This window comes from Amyelois transitella, chromosome 31, assembly GCF_032362555.1.
Source record: "Amyelois transitella isolate CPQ chromosome 31, ilAmyTran1.1, whole genome shotgun sequence".
In the NCBI taxonomy this organism is placed as follows: domain Eukaryota; kingdom Metazoa; phylum Arthropoda; class Insecta; order Lepidoptera; family Pyralidae; genus Amyelois; species Amyelois transitella.
This window is the reverse complement of record NC_083534.1, coordinates 3,041,394-3,061,566: the sequence shown is the minus strand read 5'-3', so window position 1 is coordinate 3,061,566 and position 20,173 is coordinate 3,041,394. Positions and strand designations below refer to the sequence as shown.

Below are 20,173 nucleotides of genomic sequence, written 5' to 3'. Positions count from 1 at the left end.
TGCATATGTTTGTAACTAACCGATGCTCTTACGGTAAGGGAAAAGATAGTTAAGAAACCTGCACATTCAAGCAACTGGATATATAACCATGATCGATCCAATACGGGTTATAAAACCGTGGATCCTGAAACAAACAAACCCCGGGATCCTCTCCAGAGTGATGATGATCATAAACATATAGTCACGTCCATATCCCTTGTGGGGTAGACAGTCTTGAAAAGACTAATAGGCCACGTTCAGCTTTTTGGCTTGATAATAGAATTGAGATTCAAATAGCTATTTAGGTTAGGTTGCTAGCCCATCGCCTTAAAGAAGAATCCCAAGTATATAATGACGATCAACCGGGACTAAATCCAGGAGGAAGAAGACCGAGAAAGGGCATACATAAAGTGCCCGATATTATAAGTTTCACCCCGGACAATCAGTTTGAGAGACCATTCTGACCATTGAGAATTCTGTTCTATTTTAAATAGAACAAAAAGTAGCTTTTTTAAATACTAAAATTTACAGGCTGCAGTGATAAAGCTGAAGATATTAAACAGCAGCTTGAAAATGTACCGAATTTCATTTCATCGACAAATTCAAAGTGTCCAAACAGCGGATTGTTGTAATTGTATCAGAATTCAGGTTTTGTACCGTTAGGTCGAGCCCAGTGCCATGTCTGGTCTGTTTCTTAACGGTTTCCTCCAGTTTTCGGCTCTCAGCCTCTCCAAACCGCTTTTGTCCGGCGGCGTTGCTGGAAAAAAGAAAACCTTCAAGCCTCGCCTTGTAGAGTGCGAGCTCTTTGTTTACATCTCCATCGCCCTCCCACGCATCCGTATCGATGTAAGTGCGAGCGGGAAGTAAGTAAACCCATTGAAATTGGTGGCTTTAACTACGGTCGCAACTGCGCAATACGAAAATACGCACTTACGAAACTGCACCTTATCGGCGACGGAATAGGTTTGGAATTTGAATTTGAAAATGGAATTTCCTCGTCTGTGTGGTATTAGTTTCCTGTCACTGATGTGTTTAATAGTTTAAAGCCATTTAGCAGCATTTCCTTGTAAAAAAAAAAAAAGGAAACGAAATTTGAAAAAATTACATTCTTATTCCACTTTTAAAATTTGAACCCAAATAAAATCTTTCGCAACTCGCCTCCCTTTTTTGCGCATGCGTTTTCGCGGCGCTATATTCGTCGCTTTCACTGCCGCAGCGCACTTTCGAAAAATTGCAACATTAAAAAAGTTGCGCACAGTTCGCGTGAAACAGATCGCATCTGGCATGCGTGACATTTAAATCCATGTTATTTTCACTTCATTTTTTAGGGTTACCTGTGTGAAAAGACCTTTTGTTGCTTTATTTTTTTAAATACTGTTTTATTTTAACGAATATGTATTATATCTCCGTCAAAGAAAAAGTTACACTGATTTACGACAGATGCTATGTTTACTTAATTATACAATATTCTTGCTTTCTTATCCATTATCATCACATAATGTAAAAGAAAGAATGCTGTTAAATATCCCCACATCTTTAAGATTTTCTTTTTTATATTAAGAAAAGAGAATAGGACCACTCCATTTCTTTTCAATGGACGTCGTGCAAGGACAACTTAATATTCTTCTTTCAGGCGATGGAATAGCACCCTGTCACTATTTGAATCTCAATTCTATCATTAAGCCAAATAGCTGAACGTGGCCTATCAGTCCTTCAAGACTGCTGGCTCTGTTTACCGCGCAAAGGCTAAAGACGTAATTATATGTATGAATGAAAAAAAAGCGTCCTCATCTCTCTGAAGAGAACACGGACCACCGCTTGTGACCACGACTATTGGAAGGTCAGGTTTTTTATTATTTAAAGCGACATTTGACTTCCGAATCCTTGCTCAAGGGAGTCAATATTATACGTTACATGGCCGTAGAGGATTCTAATCAGAGTACCTTAGAATGGAAAAGGGTATGTTAAGATGGTTCGGTCATGTGGAGAGGATGAATGAAAGCAGGTTGACTAAGCAGATATACAAGGAGAGTGTGGAGGGAAATGTCGGAGTGGGAAGACCTAGACGAATGTATCTTGATCAAATTAAGGACGAAGAGAGTTATGAATGTGGATGAAGCGAAGGAAGTATGCAGAGATCGTGGCAAGTGGAAAGAGGTAGTCTCTGCCTACCACTCCAGGAAAGAGGCGTGATTATATGTATGTATGTACCACAGAATGGATAGCCGGTTTCAACTCCCGCTCTATATCATCAGATGACTTATGATATTATCTTTTTACATAGGTTTGATATCGTTATAGGTATATCTGTAAAACTTCCAAAAAATACTCGTGACTTATCTTATTTATGTAGTGGAAACTTTACTGATGTTAATTTTATCACGTTTTTTTTTAAGTCAGAGTTTCCATGCTTAGGTGCAAAAAAAAATATTTACAAACATATATTAACTTGCAATTCTTATTTCACACGATGGGCTAGCAACCTGTAACTATTCTATCGTTTTATAATACAGCCGAACGTGGCCATTCAGTCTTTCCAAGACTGTTGGCTCTGTCTACCCCGCAAGGGATAAAGACGTGACCATATGTACCTATGTGTATGTTTATAGTTTTTATCTTTAATTTCAGTGATGGCAGCAGCGCCGGGAGCCCCAAGGAGGCGTGTGTGGCTTCGTCCCCGCCGCCGGCGAAGCGGGACGTGCGGCACCACGATACCCGCCGCATGAGCAGAGGTCAGTGTACCCGTGGTCCGGTAACCACTTACCTTCATCGCAGCGCCAAGCATAATGAAGGAGAGTAGTAGAGTCGGCTCATATATTAGCTTAATCAAAATGACCACCTGAGCTGGTGCCGGCTATGCTCCAATTCCGCTTTGATTTAAAACAAGGAGACACGAAGCGTCATTTTGATTTAATAGAGATTCAAAATGTAACTTTACGCAAATAGTGTAGTAATTAGAAAAAGTAAATTTTTAGTCACTCTTTTTCAAAAGTCGCGAAGCTTATCCGTGTGAATTGATCCTTGAGATCCTTATGTTAGACCAGAACGGCCCACGTCCCATTGTGTTCACCGCTTTACTATTCATTCAAAATTCAACAATTTTATTCGTTACTAGCGACCCGCCCCGGCTTCGCACGGGTGCAAAATTCGGAAAAAATTATACATATAAACCATCCACTTGAATCACTCTACCTGTTACAAAAAATCGCATCAAAATCCGTTGCGTAATTTTAAAGATTTAAGCATACAGACAAACAGACTAAAATAGCGACTTTGTTTTATTCTATGTAGTGATTATGGGACACTTCACGTCACTTAATAATTGTCATGCTGTATAGGGTGAGTGTAGGACTGCGATCCAGGATCCAGGATAGTTATCACAGACGCACTTCGAGCTCGCCAGAGAGAACTGAGACCAAAGCTCTTGGCTTTGAAAGAAGTATAGGTAATGTGACCATTTTTTTTTGCGTCAGAGCGGGACACTTACGGAATTTGGATATAAATAAATAAAAAATAAAATAAATATACTATATAGGTACTAGTTATATATAATTATCTATACATATAATAAAAAAGCAAAAATATTTTGTCTGTACATTTAGTATTTTTGACTGACTGTTCTCGTCAGCGAGATTTGAGTGCAATGTTGATATAAAATAAGTATAAAAACTTGCTTTGTATGTAAAGCGGGACATTTTGGCTCTCGCTGGGGACAGCGGGACAGGCAGCCTGAAAGCGGGACAATCCCGCCGAGAGCGGCCCGTATGGTCACTTTAAGTATAGGATCTGAATAAGAGTACTTTCATGTTGGCAGGCGGGGGAGCCGGCGGGTCGCGTCGCGCCGAGCGGCGCACCGCCGGCCCATCCGACAGGCGACGCACAGGTACTAGAATAGAATAGAATAGATTTTCAAAATTGGATACAAGGTATCACTAATTGACGTCACATACTTGAGATACGTATAACAAACCGATTCGCGTCAAGCGGCAGATTAAACGATTACTTTATGGGTGGTATAAGATTAAAATAAAAGAAATAAATTTGTATTTAGTGAATAGGAACGAAGGGACAAAAAAAACCAGCAAAATCTTTTCTGACATTTTTGAAAAACTACTCGTCCGCTGAATCTATGGCGGGATGAAAGCGCGTGCATTTTTAAACATAAAAAAAAAATAAGGTAAACGTTTTTATATTGCAGATAAATGTACTAAAAGCTAAAAAATAATTTCATAGATACAGTCATGGGTACCAATATGTCTACATTGTTATATTTTCAAAATAAAGTAACTCGTAACCTACTCACTTTCTGGAAATATCTATAGTAAAAATGCAATATATATAATGTAAACACCTATTTCAAAAGATGTCATTTTTGAAATATACAAATTTTAAACATATGAAACAAAAAAAAAACTAAAATCGTGGAGCACGTCCACTTTAAATGAATTTTGGATGACCTTGGGATTAACTATGTATCTTTGATTTTGATTTTGTATAGTGCACTGAATTCTACTTGACAAGCCCTTTCATTTGATACCCATATTGATGGGATTGAAAAAAACTATGTTGTCCGCCATCTTGTAGCGGCGGCCATCTTGGATTCACAATAATATTGAATATGGATAATTATATTATATTGTCACCAGAATCAAAGGCGTGTATACCAAATTTCAGATCAATCAGTGAACTGGAAGAGAAATTTCAATAACTAACTTTGACCCAAACAAACAAACGAACGGAGTGAGCTAAATAAAACCTTTTAAAAACGGAACACTTGTCCCATAAAAATCCTAACTCATACTTCTCGTCTTCTAATACTCAAACTTCTATCATTGTCATACATACTTATGGTCACGTCTATATCCCTTACGGTGTAGACAGAGCCAACAGTCTTGAAAAGACTGACTTTGACATTTGACACGTTCAGCTATTAGGCTTAATGATAGAATTGGGACATAGACGTGACCATATGTATGTATGTATGTATGTATAGAATTGAGATTCAAATAGTGGCAGGCTGCTAGCCAATCGCCTGAAAAAGAATTCCAAGTTTGTAAGCCTATCCCTTAGTCGCCTTTTACGACATCCATGGGAAAGAGACGGAGTGGTCCTATTCTTTTTTGTTTTGGCGCCGGGAAGCATACGGCAATTTTTTTTTTTTTTTTAATTTCTGTGGGTTTTACTAGTAGTTCGTTACTCTTCCCAAAACACCATCGCCATGGTCCACCAATATTGCAAGTAACGACCGCAGAGCGTTTTCACTGATCCAGTTTCCGCTGATAACCCACATTAGCGGCAACGTAACGTAACGCGTTGCGTCACCCGTTGCCCGGGGGGAAAGTGGTAGCGCGTCGCGAGTGCGCGTGCGACGCCGCCGGGCGTTGTGTGACTAACGCGGGGAAACTGTAGATTGTGTGTGTGATCTAGAATAAATAATAATATATTGTTCTCATACATACATATACATACATATATATGGTCAAGTCTATATCCCTTGTGGGTAGACAGAGCCGACAGTCTTGAAAAGACTGAATGGCCACGTTCAGCTATTTGGCTTAATGATAGTATTGAGATTCAAATAGTGACAGGTTGCTAGCCCATCGCCCAAAAAAAGAATACCTACTTTGTAAGCCTATCCCTTAATCGCCTTTTACGACATCCATGGCAAAGAGATGGAGTGGTCCTATTCTTTTTTGTATTGGTGCCAGGAACCACACGGCACTATATTGTACTCGCAAAAGTAAATTAAGAACAATATGAAATTAAATACAACAACATATTGTAGTCGTTAAAATATGTTATGCAATGATAGACCATGGGTTTGCACCATGAGTCATGTTATTTGTAGAAATGGTCGTAGTGAGTGAGTCAGGTTTTTTACACGAAGTGACTCCCATCTGACCTCCGCGACCTTTGCAGGTAAACGTAACCCGTATTGGATCGATCATGGTTACACATCCAGTTGCCTGATTGGGCAGGTTTCCTCACGATGTTTTCCCTCGCCGTAAGAGCGATCAGTTAGTATTCAAACTAATGTACATAACTTCGAAAGTAATCATTGGTAGTTACATGGCCGAGGTGGGATTTGAACCTGTGCCCTTCTGCGCATCACGCATTTTAACCGGGCACCTTACCAATTCGACCACAGACACTCTCTACCGATGCATCTAACTAACTTTATGTATATGTGCCTTATTAATTCTTCAATCGAACTTTCCAGATATGCGCGGGAGTCCCGGCGCAGGCGCGGGCCCTTCAGCGGAGCCCCACCACTCCCACCACATGAACCACGCGCCCCATCACCACCATCACCACCACATGGTGAGTTTGAGTACCTACCTACTACAATCACAGAATACAGAGGGTACTTGCTAACATTTTTATGAGTCGCGTTGGCGGTTTTTTACGGCGCGGAATAGCGCCGCCTACGGCAGAATCGAGACCAAATGAAAGGACAGTATCTTATTACAATAACACTAGCTGTGCCCGCGACTTCGTCCGCGTGGAATAGTTATTTTGGGCATCATTGAAGCCCTCAAGGATGAATAATTTTCCCCGTTTTTGTTTCACGTATTCCATTATTTCTTTGCTCCTTATAGTTGCAGCGTGATGTTATATAGCCTAAAGCCTTCCTCGATAAATGGTCTATTCAACGCAAAAATAATTTTTCAATTCGTACCAGAAGTTATTGAGATTAGCGCGTTCAAACAAACAAACTCTTCAGCTTTATAATATTAGTATAGATTAAAATCTCATATAAATAAATTAATCTGAACAATGTCTTGTCTAGTCCACATTTCTATTCTAAGTTGAATAATTGTGAAGTTGACGTTGTTGAAGAAAATGCTGCAGTGCAGTTTGTTACCGCTTCTTCTGCATTGGCGCCTTGGAAGCGGCAGTAAACTTAGTTTTAAGTAATTTATTTGACGTCAACCAATGATGTGAAACCTAAAGATATTACAATTATTAAGCGATATGAAGTATCCTATAATAATCAATAAACATTTTAAATTTGAATTACATTAAGCTGAAAAGCCTCCAGCTATCTCGATCATAATATCGATCAAGCTTAAATGTTTCCTCTCAAGGTATTTACAAAACCTGTAATTATGAAAGTTAAGAATGGCTCCTATTAATTTTAATTTCGTTAATATTGGTACTCATCAGCTAATTACCTACGTTGCATAATTCTTAATTTATTTATTATTTACAAATTAGTTCAATTTTGGTCGTCAATTGTGCGGTACGCTCTCAGTGTCATCCATTTATGGTAAGTACTTTTACAAGTTAAATGTAAGATATAAAATATTTTTTTTCAAGACATCTTAAAAACTTATAACCTGTGGTGACGTCTTGAATACGCCACAATATCTAAAACATAAATATACATACATATGGTCACGTCTATATCCCTTGTGGGGAAGACAGAGCCAACAGTCTTGAAAAGACTGATAATAAAACATAAATATATAAAGCTTCAATTGAATATCAATGCATCTCCGATACTTCGAGGCTCCAGGCATAGCACCCAGCCTTGCAAAAGATCTTCCTATTGGCGGCGGTCGAACTCGAATTATCGCTCGCTAAATATATACATATAATCACCTTTATCTATAAAATGCCGTGTGGTTCCCGGCACCAATAAAAAAAAGAATAGGACCACTCAATCTCGTTCCCATGGATGTCGTAAAAGGCGACTAAATGAGGCTTATAAACTTGGGATTCCTCTTTTAGGCGATGGGCTAGCAACCTGTCACTATTTGAATCTCAATTCTATCGTTAAGCCAAATAGCTGAACGTGGCCATTCAGTCTTTTCAAGACTGTTGGCTCTGTCTACCCCGCAAGGGATATAGACGTGACCAGTATGTATGTTCTCTTCACAGGACACCAATCCGCTGGAAGGTCCGGTGGAATCGGTGGTGAGCGGCGCCGGCTCATCAGACGGGGAGCTGTCCTCGAAAGCAGGCGATAGTCCCAGCAGGAAGCGGAGGAGGATCTCACGGCATCTCTCATCTGGTTGGTAAAATAAGTTTTTCTTTTGTAAAGGTCTAGACGTTCTAGAAATATCTGTTCTATTAAGCTACATTAGCCCGCGTGCGAGCGACCAAAGTGGACGAACGAACGGTGCCTATCAGTCTTGAAAAGACTGTTGGCTCTGTCTACCCTGCAAGGGATATAGACGTGACTATGTGTATGTATGTGTGTATGTAAAAAAATACAATAATGTTTTATTCATAGACATGACCAAACCATCTTATCATACCCTTTTCTATTCCTGTAACTACATCTTTCACATCACAACATTTTCCCTTATCACGCTGTTCCTTATCCGGTCACTCAATTTCACACCCATCATACTCCATAAATAAGAATATAAATAAACATACATAAATATTATTCACTCAATATTATAGTGCCGTGTGGTTCCCGGCAGTGCCGTGTGGTTCCCGGCAGTGCCGTGTGGTTCCCGGCACGTGCCGTGTGGTTCCCGGCACCAATACAAAAAAGAATAGGACCACTCCATCTCTTTCCCATGGATGTCGTAAAAGGCGACTAAGGGATAGGCTTACAAACTTGAGATTCTTTTTTTAGGCGATAGGCTAGCAACTTGTCACTATTCGAATCTCAATTCTATCTTAAAGCCATATAGCTGAACGTGGCCTATCAGTCCGCTCAGGACTGTTGGCTCTGTCTACCCCGCAAGGGATATAGACGTGATTATATGTATGTATGTATGTAATATTATTCACATAAGTTGCGCAGGTTTCCTCACGATGTTTCCCCCACCTTAAGAGCATCGGTTAGTATTCAAACTAATGTAAGTGCATAACTTCGAAAATAGATACTATGTAGAGCCGATGTGGGATTTGAACCTGTGCCTTTCTGCACATCACGCAATTTAACCGGGCACCTTACCAATTCGACCACTGACGCTCTCGAAGTAAGCAATAAATAATCATTCCGCCGTATTAGATAGATAGATAAAATTGTTTATTGCACCATAATAGTAAAACATACAAAACAGACAGAGATGGCACAAAGGCGGACTTATCGCTAATGCAATCACTTCCAGTCAACCTTTGGGTGGAAGGAAAACAAACAGGAGATTGGCGTTGGCGCAGAGCGAGATAAATAGATGTTTAAACATAATACAATGCACACAGAATATGTATATATCTATATATAATACATAATAATAACATATACTTAGGATAAAGTAGAAAGATAATGAGACCCAACGAGATTTTTGTAACTATCAGTTAGAAGTAGCTAGTATCAGCCCAGACTGGGCTGTCGTGATATCGACCTTATTAGTTACATGAATGAAATTAATTAAATAAAGAAATAAATATACATATATATATATGTATAAATAAGTAAATAAATATATACGAGTCAAATTACACAGATTGAGTCAGCCTCGATGTAAGTTCCAGTTGATTTGATTTAATAAATACTTATATAGATAACCAGCCGAGACCCGGGCCAATCTGAAAAGTTATTTTCCAATCATGCCCCTGGCCGGGATTCGAACCTGCAACCCTCCGTTGTCACAGAGGCGATCAAATTGATTGTGAAATATTTGTTTGTATTTACAGGGGAGAGCAACGTATCAGTGTCGGCGCCAGCTGTGGAGCGACGTACACCCAGACACCACTACCAACCGCCGTCAGTATATATATATATATATCGTACCTCCGGTGCGACACTGTCACTTATGCAAAAATGAGTTACATATGTAATAACTCTCCTAATGCTTCCCTTAACTTGGTGCGATAACGTTACTTTTGTAGGTCACATAGCTACCGCAGTATAAGCCATTCATCTTGTAAAAATCTTCAAATATGACAATGTTATGGGATGTTAAAGTTTTAAATTGTGCTTCTCTTTTAAATTGTGTTTTTGCATAAGTGACAGTGTCGTACCGGGGGTGCGATATGTTGTCACTTTCTCCTAAACCCTTTGAACGCCATGAACACTTCAACTTGCGCCGTGTGGTTCCCGGCACCAATAGAAAAAAGAATAGGACCACTCCATCTCTTTCCACGTGGATGTCGTAAAAGGCGACTAAGGGATAGGCTTATAAAACTTGGGATTCTTCTTTTAGGCGACGGGCTGGCAACCTGTCACTATGTATGAATCACAATTCTATCAGTAAGCCAATTAGTTGAACGTGGCCTATCAGTTTTTTTCAAAACTGTTGGCTCTGTCTACCCCGCAAGGTAATAGACGTGATTATATGTATGTATGTATATATTATACACGTTTCAGCCGACGGATGCGGTACGTGTCGGGCGGCAACGTGTGGCACGAGCCGCCGCCGCATGCGCCGGTCTTGCTCGACATCAACCAGGTATGACATATTGTTACAATGAGGCAGCCATTATAGGTTATAAATATTAACCCTGAAAACAATATCAGGAAATGAAAAAACGGTATTTGAATAATACATACATACGCCTCTTTCCCGGAGGGGTGGGCAGAGACTACCTCTTTCCACTTGCTACCATCTCTGCATACTTCCTTCGCTTCATCCACATTCATAACTCTCTTCATGCAAGCTCGGCGGTTTCGGGTACTTTTGACCTGACCCTTTACCAGGACGTCCTTATTTTGAGTAATAATCCTACTAATATTATAAATGCGAATGTTGTGAGTATGTCAGTATGGATGTTTGTTACTCTTTCACGCAAAAACTACTGAACCGATTACGATGAAATTTGATATGGTAGGTAGCTGAAGACCCAGAATAACATATAGGCTACTTTTTATCCCGGAGTTCCCGCGGGATTGATAGGGTTTCCATGCAGACGAAGTTGCGGGCGGACGCTAGTTAAAAAAAAAAACGATTATGGTAATTAGCACGCGAAACAAAAGTTTTACAACACCAAAAACAGTTTGATCAACTACTTAACAGCTTAGTTTTTAGTCGCACGTGGACCACTTCTTTCTGAATCTTATGAGAGAGTAAATAATCTCTGTAAATATTTATACATATTTATTTATACCTATGGTATATGGTACAAGGACCACTGCTTCTCTTTCCCATAGATGTCGTAAAAGGCGACTATTGGATAGGCTTAAATAAACTTGGGATTCTCCTTTTAAGCGATGGGCTAGCAACCTGTCACTATATGAATCTCAATTCTCTATCATCAAGCCGAAAAGCTGAACGCGGCCTATCAGTATTTCAAGACTGTCGGCTCTGTCTACCCCGCGAATGGTATAGACATGACTATATGTATTTACTAGAGGCCGCCCGCGACTTCGTCCGCATGGAAACCCTATCAATCCCGCGGGAACTCTGGGATAAAAAGTAGCCTATGTGTTATTCTGGGTCTTCAGCTACCTACATACCAAATTTCATGGTAATCGGTTCAGTAGTTTTTGCGTGAAAGAGTAACAAACATCCATACAAACTTTCGCCTTTATAATAGTAGTAGGATTTATACCAAGTATGATCAACTGACTGAGTGTCAAAAACACGTTTACAGTGTATGTGCCAACAGATGTCGCTGCGGGGCGCGCGCCTGTCCGCCATGGCCGGCGCGGGGGTGTGGCCCCACCACCACCCCCCGCACCCGCCACACCCCCCGCACCCCCCACACCCGCAGCACCGCGACCACCCCGCGAGGAATCAGGTATGTGGTACATTATGTTCACGAGCGCGGCTCTAATTGGCACGGTCGCAGCGTTATCAGACACCGCCACGGTATTACCACGTTTATAAGTCGTTTGGGTAGTGTTCGAATTAAATGAAAAACAAAGGAATCAATGAAATAACGACCTTATTACAAGCGCGTTGAGCTTAAAATCTAAAAACAAAATGTCTCCTGCTGTCACGCTCGTAATAGCGGACAGTTGTGTTCGCGGGTTCAAATGACGCGCTCTGATTGGCTCAAATATTTCTACTATTTTCGCGCCATACAAAGATCTTTGTAACTTATAAAAGAGGTAATACTGTTGTCGTGTGTGCGTTATTGTGGAAAGTTGGATTGGTGGCGCTGCAGTCGAATGGAATAATTAAATTTATGAAATGAACTATTGGTTGTTCATAATAGAGTTTAGATTCAAATTTGGAAGGTATCTTCAAAAATGGAACGCTTTGATTGGCTCTCCCGTTTATTTACAAGTAATATTATTTGTGTTGAGAATAAGAATTAGAGCTATTTGATACAGCGCCATCTGTAGGAAAAAATATAAATATTTTTTTTATTTGTTCGTTTACAATACAGAGGTTATTATAGGTTCAGGATATAATTTGAAGAAATACAAAAGTTATTAAGAATAAATATTTAAATAGGAATAACATCATTATACATATATGTAAACACAATTGATTTATCAGATAACGATGTCACTTGAGACGATTTATTTTCAAAATACTTATACTAATAAAAATATTATTTTTGTATACAAATATAACGTACCAATCTGACATGGAGATACATAGGTAATATCACCCGTTGTAGTTTGACAAAATTCGACGTAACTACCGAATAAGGACTTCAAATTCTCAGCAAAGGATGGTAAAATTGTAAGTTTCAACACTACACTAGTACAGTCACCCGGATATCAAGTCACCTTGAACTCTATGACGCGGTAATAAGAGGCGAATTTGTGTGAACTTTGGTAGGTTGATATGCTGGTGATTGTATTAAAAAAAACACGATGAAAAGTATTTTAAACTGACGCGTTGCATTATACTATTCATAAATTCATAAATAATACAGGTATTGAACGCGCATGTAACGTACTCCTTTATTTTATCTCGAAACAATGTTGCAATGATCCGTGGTCAAAGAGCGACTCCGATATAAAAATAAAGGTACTTACGTTATTTGAGCGATTAATACCTGTATTATTTATAAAAAGGACGATTAAAAAAAAAACGTCGGAGGCGATTGTTAAAGATAGCTATGGTTTGTATGGCGTCTCCGCGTTGCATCTGCCGTGTTACGTACAAACTCTGACAAAACGGAATGCGCATACGCACCGTCTCCGATCACTTGACACTTTGGAGTATCCACAGAATAAACGAAACAGTTACAATGATATATATTAAAATGGCAGTTTTTTTAAAAGGTTTGCTGTTTCTTTATTAAGAACTACATACATATTAATTCGTGGCTAATTCACTGACTTCTGTCCGTGAAATGATTTAAATATTTATGCAGATTTTTTTAAAATTACACATAGTTAGGTAGGTATACACACACACATATATTTTGTTGGTAAAATGAAGATTCTACTTTTATTTATACGTAACATACATGTTTAAATATGTAGGTCTGTAACATGGTTTATTAAATTGAACACATACAATCATACAGTTTAGCTATCAACGTTAAATTTATTTGAAATTTCACACATAAAAAAAATCATTTTGATTTTTATTCAAATAAGTACTTAATTGCCCTTGTCTTTGATTTCTTTTTTAGATAATAAGTTCTCAATCTGGGCATAGCATAGATATACATACGAGTATAAGTAAGTCGGTCATATTTCTAGATTATAAGTTTAATTTTGTATTTGTATAATCCATGTATTAGATTTTAAGCGTTGCACGGACGCCCTACTCACTTTGCAATCTGTTGGTGCAACTTATTGCAATGCAACCATGTTGCATCTAAAGTCAATTTCACATTAACGAATTGTTTACAAATTTCCTATTGGCGACGCAATTTCGTTGAATTGCGATAAGTTACGAAGTGAGTTGGTCGTTTTTATACAATGTCATCGAGTGTGCCCGAGATGGTCCTTACATATGAGACCAATTCCACGTTGATAACTTGCCAAGTAGCTCTCAATAAGGGCGTGTTTACACGTAGTGTTTATAATACGCCGACGACGCGCGTTTACAGAGCTGTTGATAAATTTTTGCTACTATTTCGATTAAATGATGAATAAAAACGCGGAAATGCGTGCGGGATAGAGTTTGACACATGTTTACGAAATTATCAGTCGAGGCAGATGAGCACAAATGGGCAAAGGGAGGGTAGGAAGGTTATTTTTTGCATCTAAATAGGTCTTAGATCAAAAAAAAGGTACAAGGTCGGGTACGGGTCTGTATCGAAGTGTCTTTTTGAGAAGGGTTCTTAGCATCATTTTAGTCTTTTTTTAACCAAAAATAACCAACCTCTGAAAGTCAACCAAACATATTATTATCGTCTAACTAAGCCTATTATCATATTTTCAAATTATTTTATACATAGAACAATTAATTGTAAATGTGATTTAGTGATAACAAATAAATTATGCATTATTTGCTGTTCGTACTTACATATGTTGATTACGTCGTACAAAAATCCACTTTTTAAAAGAAATGATAATATATTTGATAATGAGATTAATATAAGTGTCAGACATACCTTGACAGATGACAGCTGACATTTCTGTTAAAAAAAAATCCATCACGTCGCATTGGCTCTATGTATGTACATACATACGCACTGACCTCTCCGCACTCGATGACGTACACCAATACTGACACTGACGTGCCAATCCGCGCCAGTGGCCGCCCGCCGGCCGCGCGGTGCCCGTGTCGGGCGCGTCCGCCGCGGAGGTGTGGCCGCAGCTGCTGCCGCCGCCGCTGCCCCTCAGATACACACAGGTATACGGCGGGCCGATCGCTGTCGGTGGGGGGGGGGGGGGGGGGGGAAGAGGGTAGAGTGGTGGGGCTTAGAGGTTTTTTTTGTTTTGTGAACGAGAATGTGTCTAAAATTTGTAGGAAGTGTTTGTTTGTTACACAGTAACAAGAAAATAGTAAATACATAGTTGTAAAAGAAACAAATCACTTGCAATGGCAGACTTGTCCCATGAAGGGATCTCTTCCAGTCAACCAAAGTGTAGTAGCGAAGTTAGTTATTCACTACAGATAGATAGATACATAGATAGATAAGATTGCACCATAAGAGTAAAACATACAAAACAGAGTAAGACAGTAGGAGAAAAGAGGAGAGAAATAATCAAATTTAAAGTACTTTGACAATAGAATATCTTTGACATTTTTTCCTTACTAAACAGACCAGGGCAACCGTTGCTATGGCGTACACAAAGAAGGTTGCCTACAAATTGTAACGGCTCAGATTTTAATTGCAATAATAAGAAAAAATTGCTAATAACTTTGCTCCGGGCTGAGCTTTGCTTACAAGAGAACTGGCAGGAGTATAGTGTAGTACAATCAAGTTAGCTACTGGCCAAAATAGGATATGATCCTCCTCGTCATTTTGAGGTTGTGGAAAAATGAAATCGCATGACTTAATAGATTAATTTTTTTGTGGAAACATGACGTCACGAACTGGCAACTACATAATAATACAATGAATGCCTTCCTCGATAAATGGTCTATTCAACGCAAAAAGAATATTTCAATTCGAACCAGTAGTTCTTGTGATTAGCACGTTCAAACAAACAAACTCTTCAGCTTTATAATATTAGTATAGTAGTATATAATACTAAAACCAAATACGCCCCACCACTGTTTGTCGTTCAAAGTTATGTTTACTTTTGATTGATGTTAAATTATTAACTAGTAATATAATTCGTCTTCGTCGATGCCTCCATTGACAATGTAACTTAATAATTAATCGTCCAAGTCATATTCACAACTATATAAATCACATTTTTTATAATTATTTCTAAAGTTAACTCTGAAACATAATAATATTTGCTTATAACCTTATATAAGGGATAATCAATTCAAAATTATATTATTTAGTACATATATATACTATCTACTAAAAAAAAAAATACTGTTTGAAAGAAATATAGATTTAAAAAGTTACATCAATCAGAAGTGACATAAATCTCTGAACAGATTTAATCACCACAGCATCGGCTATTGGTTGAGGCATGCTCCAACGAGCTTCGTTAGGCTATGTTTACTAAACGCCTGGCTTTTACCACGGTCCAAGTTAGAACGGGTTCCCCTTAAGGCTGATTTCAGGGTGATGCGTTTGGAACGCGGCGTCTGAACGCGCGTTTGCAAATTACACTTGATAGCAGCCGCGTTTTGTAACAAGACAGTTCTAATGCGTTTTTTAAAAACACGCGTCAGTTCTGAAGTAACGAAAAGTACGATTCTCATATATTAGGCTGTTCTTGAGACGTCTGGTTATTAAAGACATATCGTTGCATATATTTTTTTTTATGCTCCAAGCGAGTCATATTTCGCCCACTTCCCTGCAGCTTAATTTACGATCTTTTATATGTCATATGTCTAATCTCTCTTACATTTTGGATTACTTCAAAGATAGGGAGAGAGGGAAGATACATGACTATCAACGCTCCTGAATAAGGTTCCCTGATGTGTGGTGGATAGACCTTTAACTTGTTTCATAGCGGTCAATAAAACGTCGGCGTCGGCGTCACTATGAAATCAGCCTTATTAGGTAACGGAAGTAAGACTGTAGTCGGTCCGTGTAATTACCTGAATCGCTCTTGGATCGTGGTCGTACGCGACTTCCGGGCTCCTCCTCAGGGGTGGACGCAACCGGGGCAAAGGCCAGGTGGATGATGACTAATCGCTCTGGCTTCTTTATCGAGTGTTGAAAGTAACCTTTGTCGAGGTCGTAGTCGCCCTGGTAAGCATATCCAAATTTTACAATTAAAAAAAATATATATTTAATATTACCAGAATCAAGATCTTATAACTAGGAGTCCCCTTTTTGGCTAGAAGATATTTGTAACATAAATGCCCGTCCAAATCAAAATCAATAAGAAATAAATGATTGAACATTGACATCATATATTTATTTTTTTAAATGGTGTTAATTTAACATTAGAACATTTTGCTTAATTATCTGAACGCTGTAAGTCACCACTTTCAAATTGCGTTGGTCATTTGACATTGACATGACTAGATAAATAAAGGTTAGCGACACATATTCGTTGGCTCACTGTGTACGCGACTTAAGAATCCTATGACAGCTAGCGGGTACTTACATACATATACTTATGTACTTTATGGTAATTCTATCATCAATGACACTTTTATGCATAGATGTGTGAAAAATTCTCTTTACTAAAAAGAGCTAATCAAAATTCAACTTTATTTCTATAAGAATAGATGCACTTATGTTAGCAAAAACCTTGAACGCGAATTGGGCGGGCATTTTTTTCTTACAAATATTTCTATGTAGTATGAAGTTTTTTAAAGAAGTTTGGATGTGCCCCGCGGGTATGTGATGTGGTTTGCAGGTCTAGTTACAGCTTTAGGTCTTGGTGGCTTAGTTCACGTGTCGGAGGGCGGAATGCGCTGATCTCGCTGTTAAAGACGTGAGGAGTCGTTTCTCGTTAATATCTCTTTACAATTGTAAACAAACCTTTTGATAATGCAAATAAATTAAGAAGAAATTAGAGCGGCACAGATTGCAGAAAGTTTTCTCATATTATGGGGAATCAGAAAAAGATTGATTTCCATCTTAAGATGACTGAATATTGGAAAACTCGTGACTTGTAATGGTGGCTCTATCAGAATTACAAGATACGGAGTTGTTTTTATACTCTTCCGAAACTTGGATGGGTTTGATGATTCATTTGTTCGAACCCGAAATATTCATATAACGCAATGATCAATCTTGTTTACTAGTTTCCAAATAGTCTTAGACAGAACGTTAAACGACTCCTCGGAATCTATTCTCATTCAGTTTTCCAGTCTTGATGTTTTAGCAACACATACCTATGTACACTTCACTATAGTCAGGTCTCGTCACCCGATGTTCTGTTGAGAGTCGTCTTCAGCGTAGCTTAGTTTTTAACATTGAACCTCGGAGGCTGTACTAACTGCTTATTCGATCCTTGTATACCAAACCACTTCCAGGCATTTTGGTTATTGCATCTTTTAAGGTTAGCTCGCGCGTGTGGCGGGAAAACACTCAAGATGTCAAATTTATAGTGAAATTTGAATTCCGAACACTTTTGAAACTTTGTGTTAAATTTTTTGAATTAACTTTTTCTGTTTTTTTTAATCGTTCTTTTTTTATGTCTTTGCTCGTGTTCGATAATTGAAATTTATTATTTTTCCCGCAACGCGCCATAGCGTCCTCTAAATGTACGGAATGGACTGTAAGGGTAGTCTGCTTGACTACAAACACGCGATTTAAGCATTCACAGCTTATTTTTGACTTAAGTCTTGAAGTCGGCCATTTTGTGAAAATTGTGTGATGTGGACCATGGGTTTTACTTATGTCCTTTTGTACAGACTTTGTTATTTGCTTATTTATATGTATGCTATAAACATAATTTGTAGTTGCAGAATTTAAAAAAAAAAGAAACCTAAGTAAAAATAGTTATCAAATTGAAGTGAGCGCAAATGCAATCTTACTTGAGTTTTATTATTGTATCCAGCAAGTCAACCATTGCTTTGATTTTAAAATGTGCCGCAATGTCTAACACTATACATACATCACCCCCTCAATTGACAGGTACCTAAATAAAGCTTCAATTTTTTTAAGATATCAAATAAATAAAAAAAAAATATTCCACATCACACTTCAGTTCTATAGATTTTTCAAAATCTAAATGTCACGTGCGCACTATGCATGCCCAGATGAAGTGAGGTCCCCGCCTTAGATCAGTCACGTCTATATTCATAACAACTTTGACAGTACCATTCCCGCGACATTTCTAACTTGTAATTAAATTGAATGTGATTGTGAAACTCCCAGTCGGTGTTGCCAACCCCAATGTAGAGAACAAACTGTAGATTGTCTTTAAAAAAAAAACTGCAGAAAACTAAGTCTCATTTGGAAACTATGTTGATGATTTTCGAGATGTTGCTTTTTTCATGATTTTTTTATCAAATAAGCTTTTTTTAAAAAACATACAATAAAGGAAAAAAAATAGATTTCACAATCGAAACTGAATAATGCTTCTGGCATTGAAAAAAAACAGTGAATCTACGGATAAAACTGAGGGGTTGGCTACACTGCTTGCAATAACTCCTTTGACAGCCCACATATCCGTTATATAATGTTAAGTCTGTCACATGCATTACAGGTGGTGTTTTTGCGTCCTTTTTCGTAATAAAAAAAATAATAATATGAATTGTGTTAAGACCTGTCAAATTTGTTGAAGTGATTGTACGATGTAAGCTTAACCTGGTGTAGCTGCGAGGTATTATTTTGTACCGGAGACTGTCCGAACTGTTCCAAATTTAAATAAATATTTTTTTTTTGTAAAAAATAAATTCTGTAAGAAGTTTATAGATTAGTTTTAGAGCCTCTTTTCCGAGTAGTATTCATATTATTGTTCGATATTTAAATAATTTTTATTTTCTTTTTCTTATACCAGCAAGGATTAATTCGGACAGTCTTCGAGCTAAACCGTTATTGGTTCCCCTGGTGCGGGTTTACTAATTGTGTTATCTAGACTAAATTATGATGTCATCGCCGCCGTAAGACCGCCCATAATTTATGGTGATTTTTTTATTGCTTCAGATTCTTCAAATTCTTCTACTACTATTGTTAGAATTTCGTTCATAGTTACATATTTGGTCTCATAATTATTAATTGTATAATTTGGAAACTGCATAAAGTTTTCGTATACCGTTTAACGTTAGTTATTCGGAACGATGATTATGCCAAAAAAAATATTTGTGTTTCCAAAATATGCCATTAAAATTTATGAAAACCAATGTGTATTCTATTAGGGTCTCGACTTAAATTAACTTTGCCTCTTTGCTCATTAACTATCGTAATTTGTTTTAAATAAAGTTACTTATGTGCTTACAGTAATTATATATTCAAATTATGTTTTCATACATCTCTTACGGCGTGCGGTGACCAAACACGACCTGATGAAAATCAGATAATACCATACATTATTAAATTTTGTAATCTTGAAGAACACATCTTTGCTACTAGCACCTGTCATGTTAGCAGCTTGGCTCCGTGTGATTGTGTTCTGGTGTTTGGACACTCTGCTCGACTCGGAAATAAAAAAAAAACCTATCGCCGTTTATTTACAACATTTTAAAACCTCATGCCGGTTATTGATAAGGGAAAGAAGTTAAAGAACTAATCGAATCGAACTTAATTCGATTTAAAAAAAAATTACAAATTGATACATTGATACAAGTTTTATAAAGGTAGACAACTGATTTATTCAACAGGATTCGTTAATAAAATCCTTTATATACATAAACTGGTAACACTGACTGTTCTTGCAAAAATATTTTGTACGGGAATA

The 20,173-nt window shown here is 38.0% G+C and overlaps 2 protein-coding genes across 6 annotated transcripts in view; one reads left to right on the top strand and one right to left on the bottom strand.

Moving 5' to 3' along the window:
* Positions 1-20,173, top strand: part of LOC106130058 (RING finger protein 44) — a 50,356-nt gene that overhangs the window by 13,367 nt on the left and 16,816 nt on the right. Inside the window, exons 2-9 of one of the 5 annotated variants that reach the window (XM_060953116.1) lie at positions 2,608-2,711; positions 3,794-3,862; positions 6,200-6,300; positions 7,864-7,996; positions 9,580-9,649; positions 10,253-10,334; positions 11,491-11,622; positions 14,496-14,594. In XM_060953116.1, coding sequence (XP_060809099.1) covers positions 2,608-2,711; positions 3,794-3,862; positions 6,200-6,300; positions 7,864-7,996; positions 9,580-9,649; positions 10,253-10,334; positions 11,491-11,622; positions 14,496-14,594 — 790 coding nt within the window. Of the gene's footprint in view, positions 1-2,607; positions 2,712-3,793; positions 3,863-6,199; positions 6,301-7,863; positions 7,997-9,579; positions 9,650-10,252; positions 10,335-11,475; positions 11,623-14,495; positions 14,595-20,173 lie in introns of all 5 variants that reach the window. The other 4 variants (XM_060953115.1, XM_060953117.1, XM_060953119.1 and 1 more) reach the window with 4 other exon arrangements.
* Positions 11,229-20,173, bottom strand: part of LOC106130084 (DNA ligase 1) — a 122,387-nt gene continuing 113,442 nt past the window's right edge. Inside the window, exon 13 of the mRNA XM_060953121.1 lies at positions 11,229-11,407. The gene's annotated coding sequence lies outside the window, so the exon portion shown is untranslated. The remainder of the gene's footprint in view (positions 11,408-20,173) is intronic.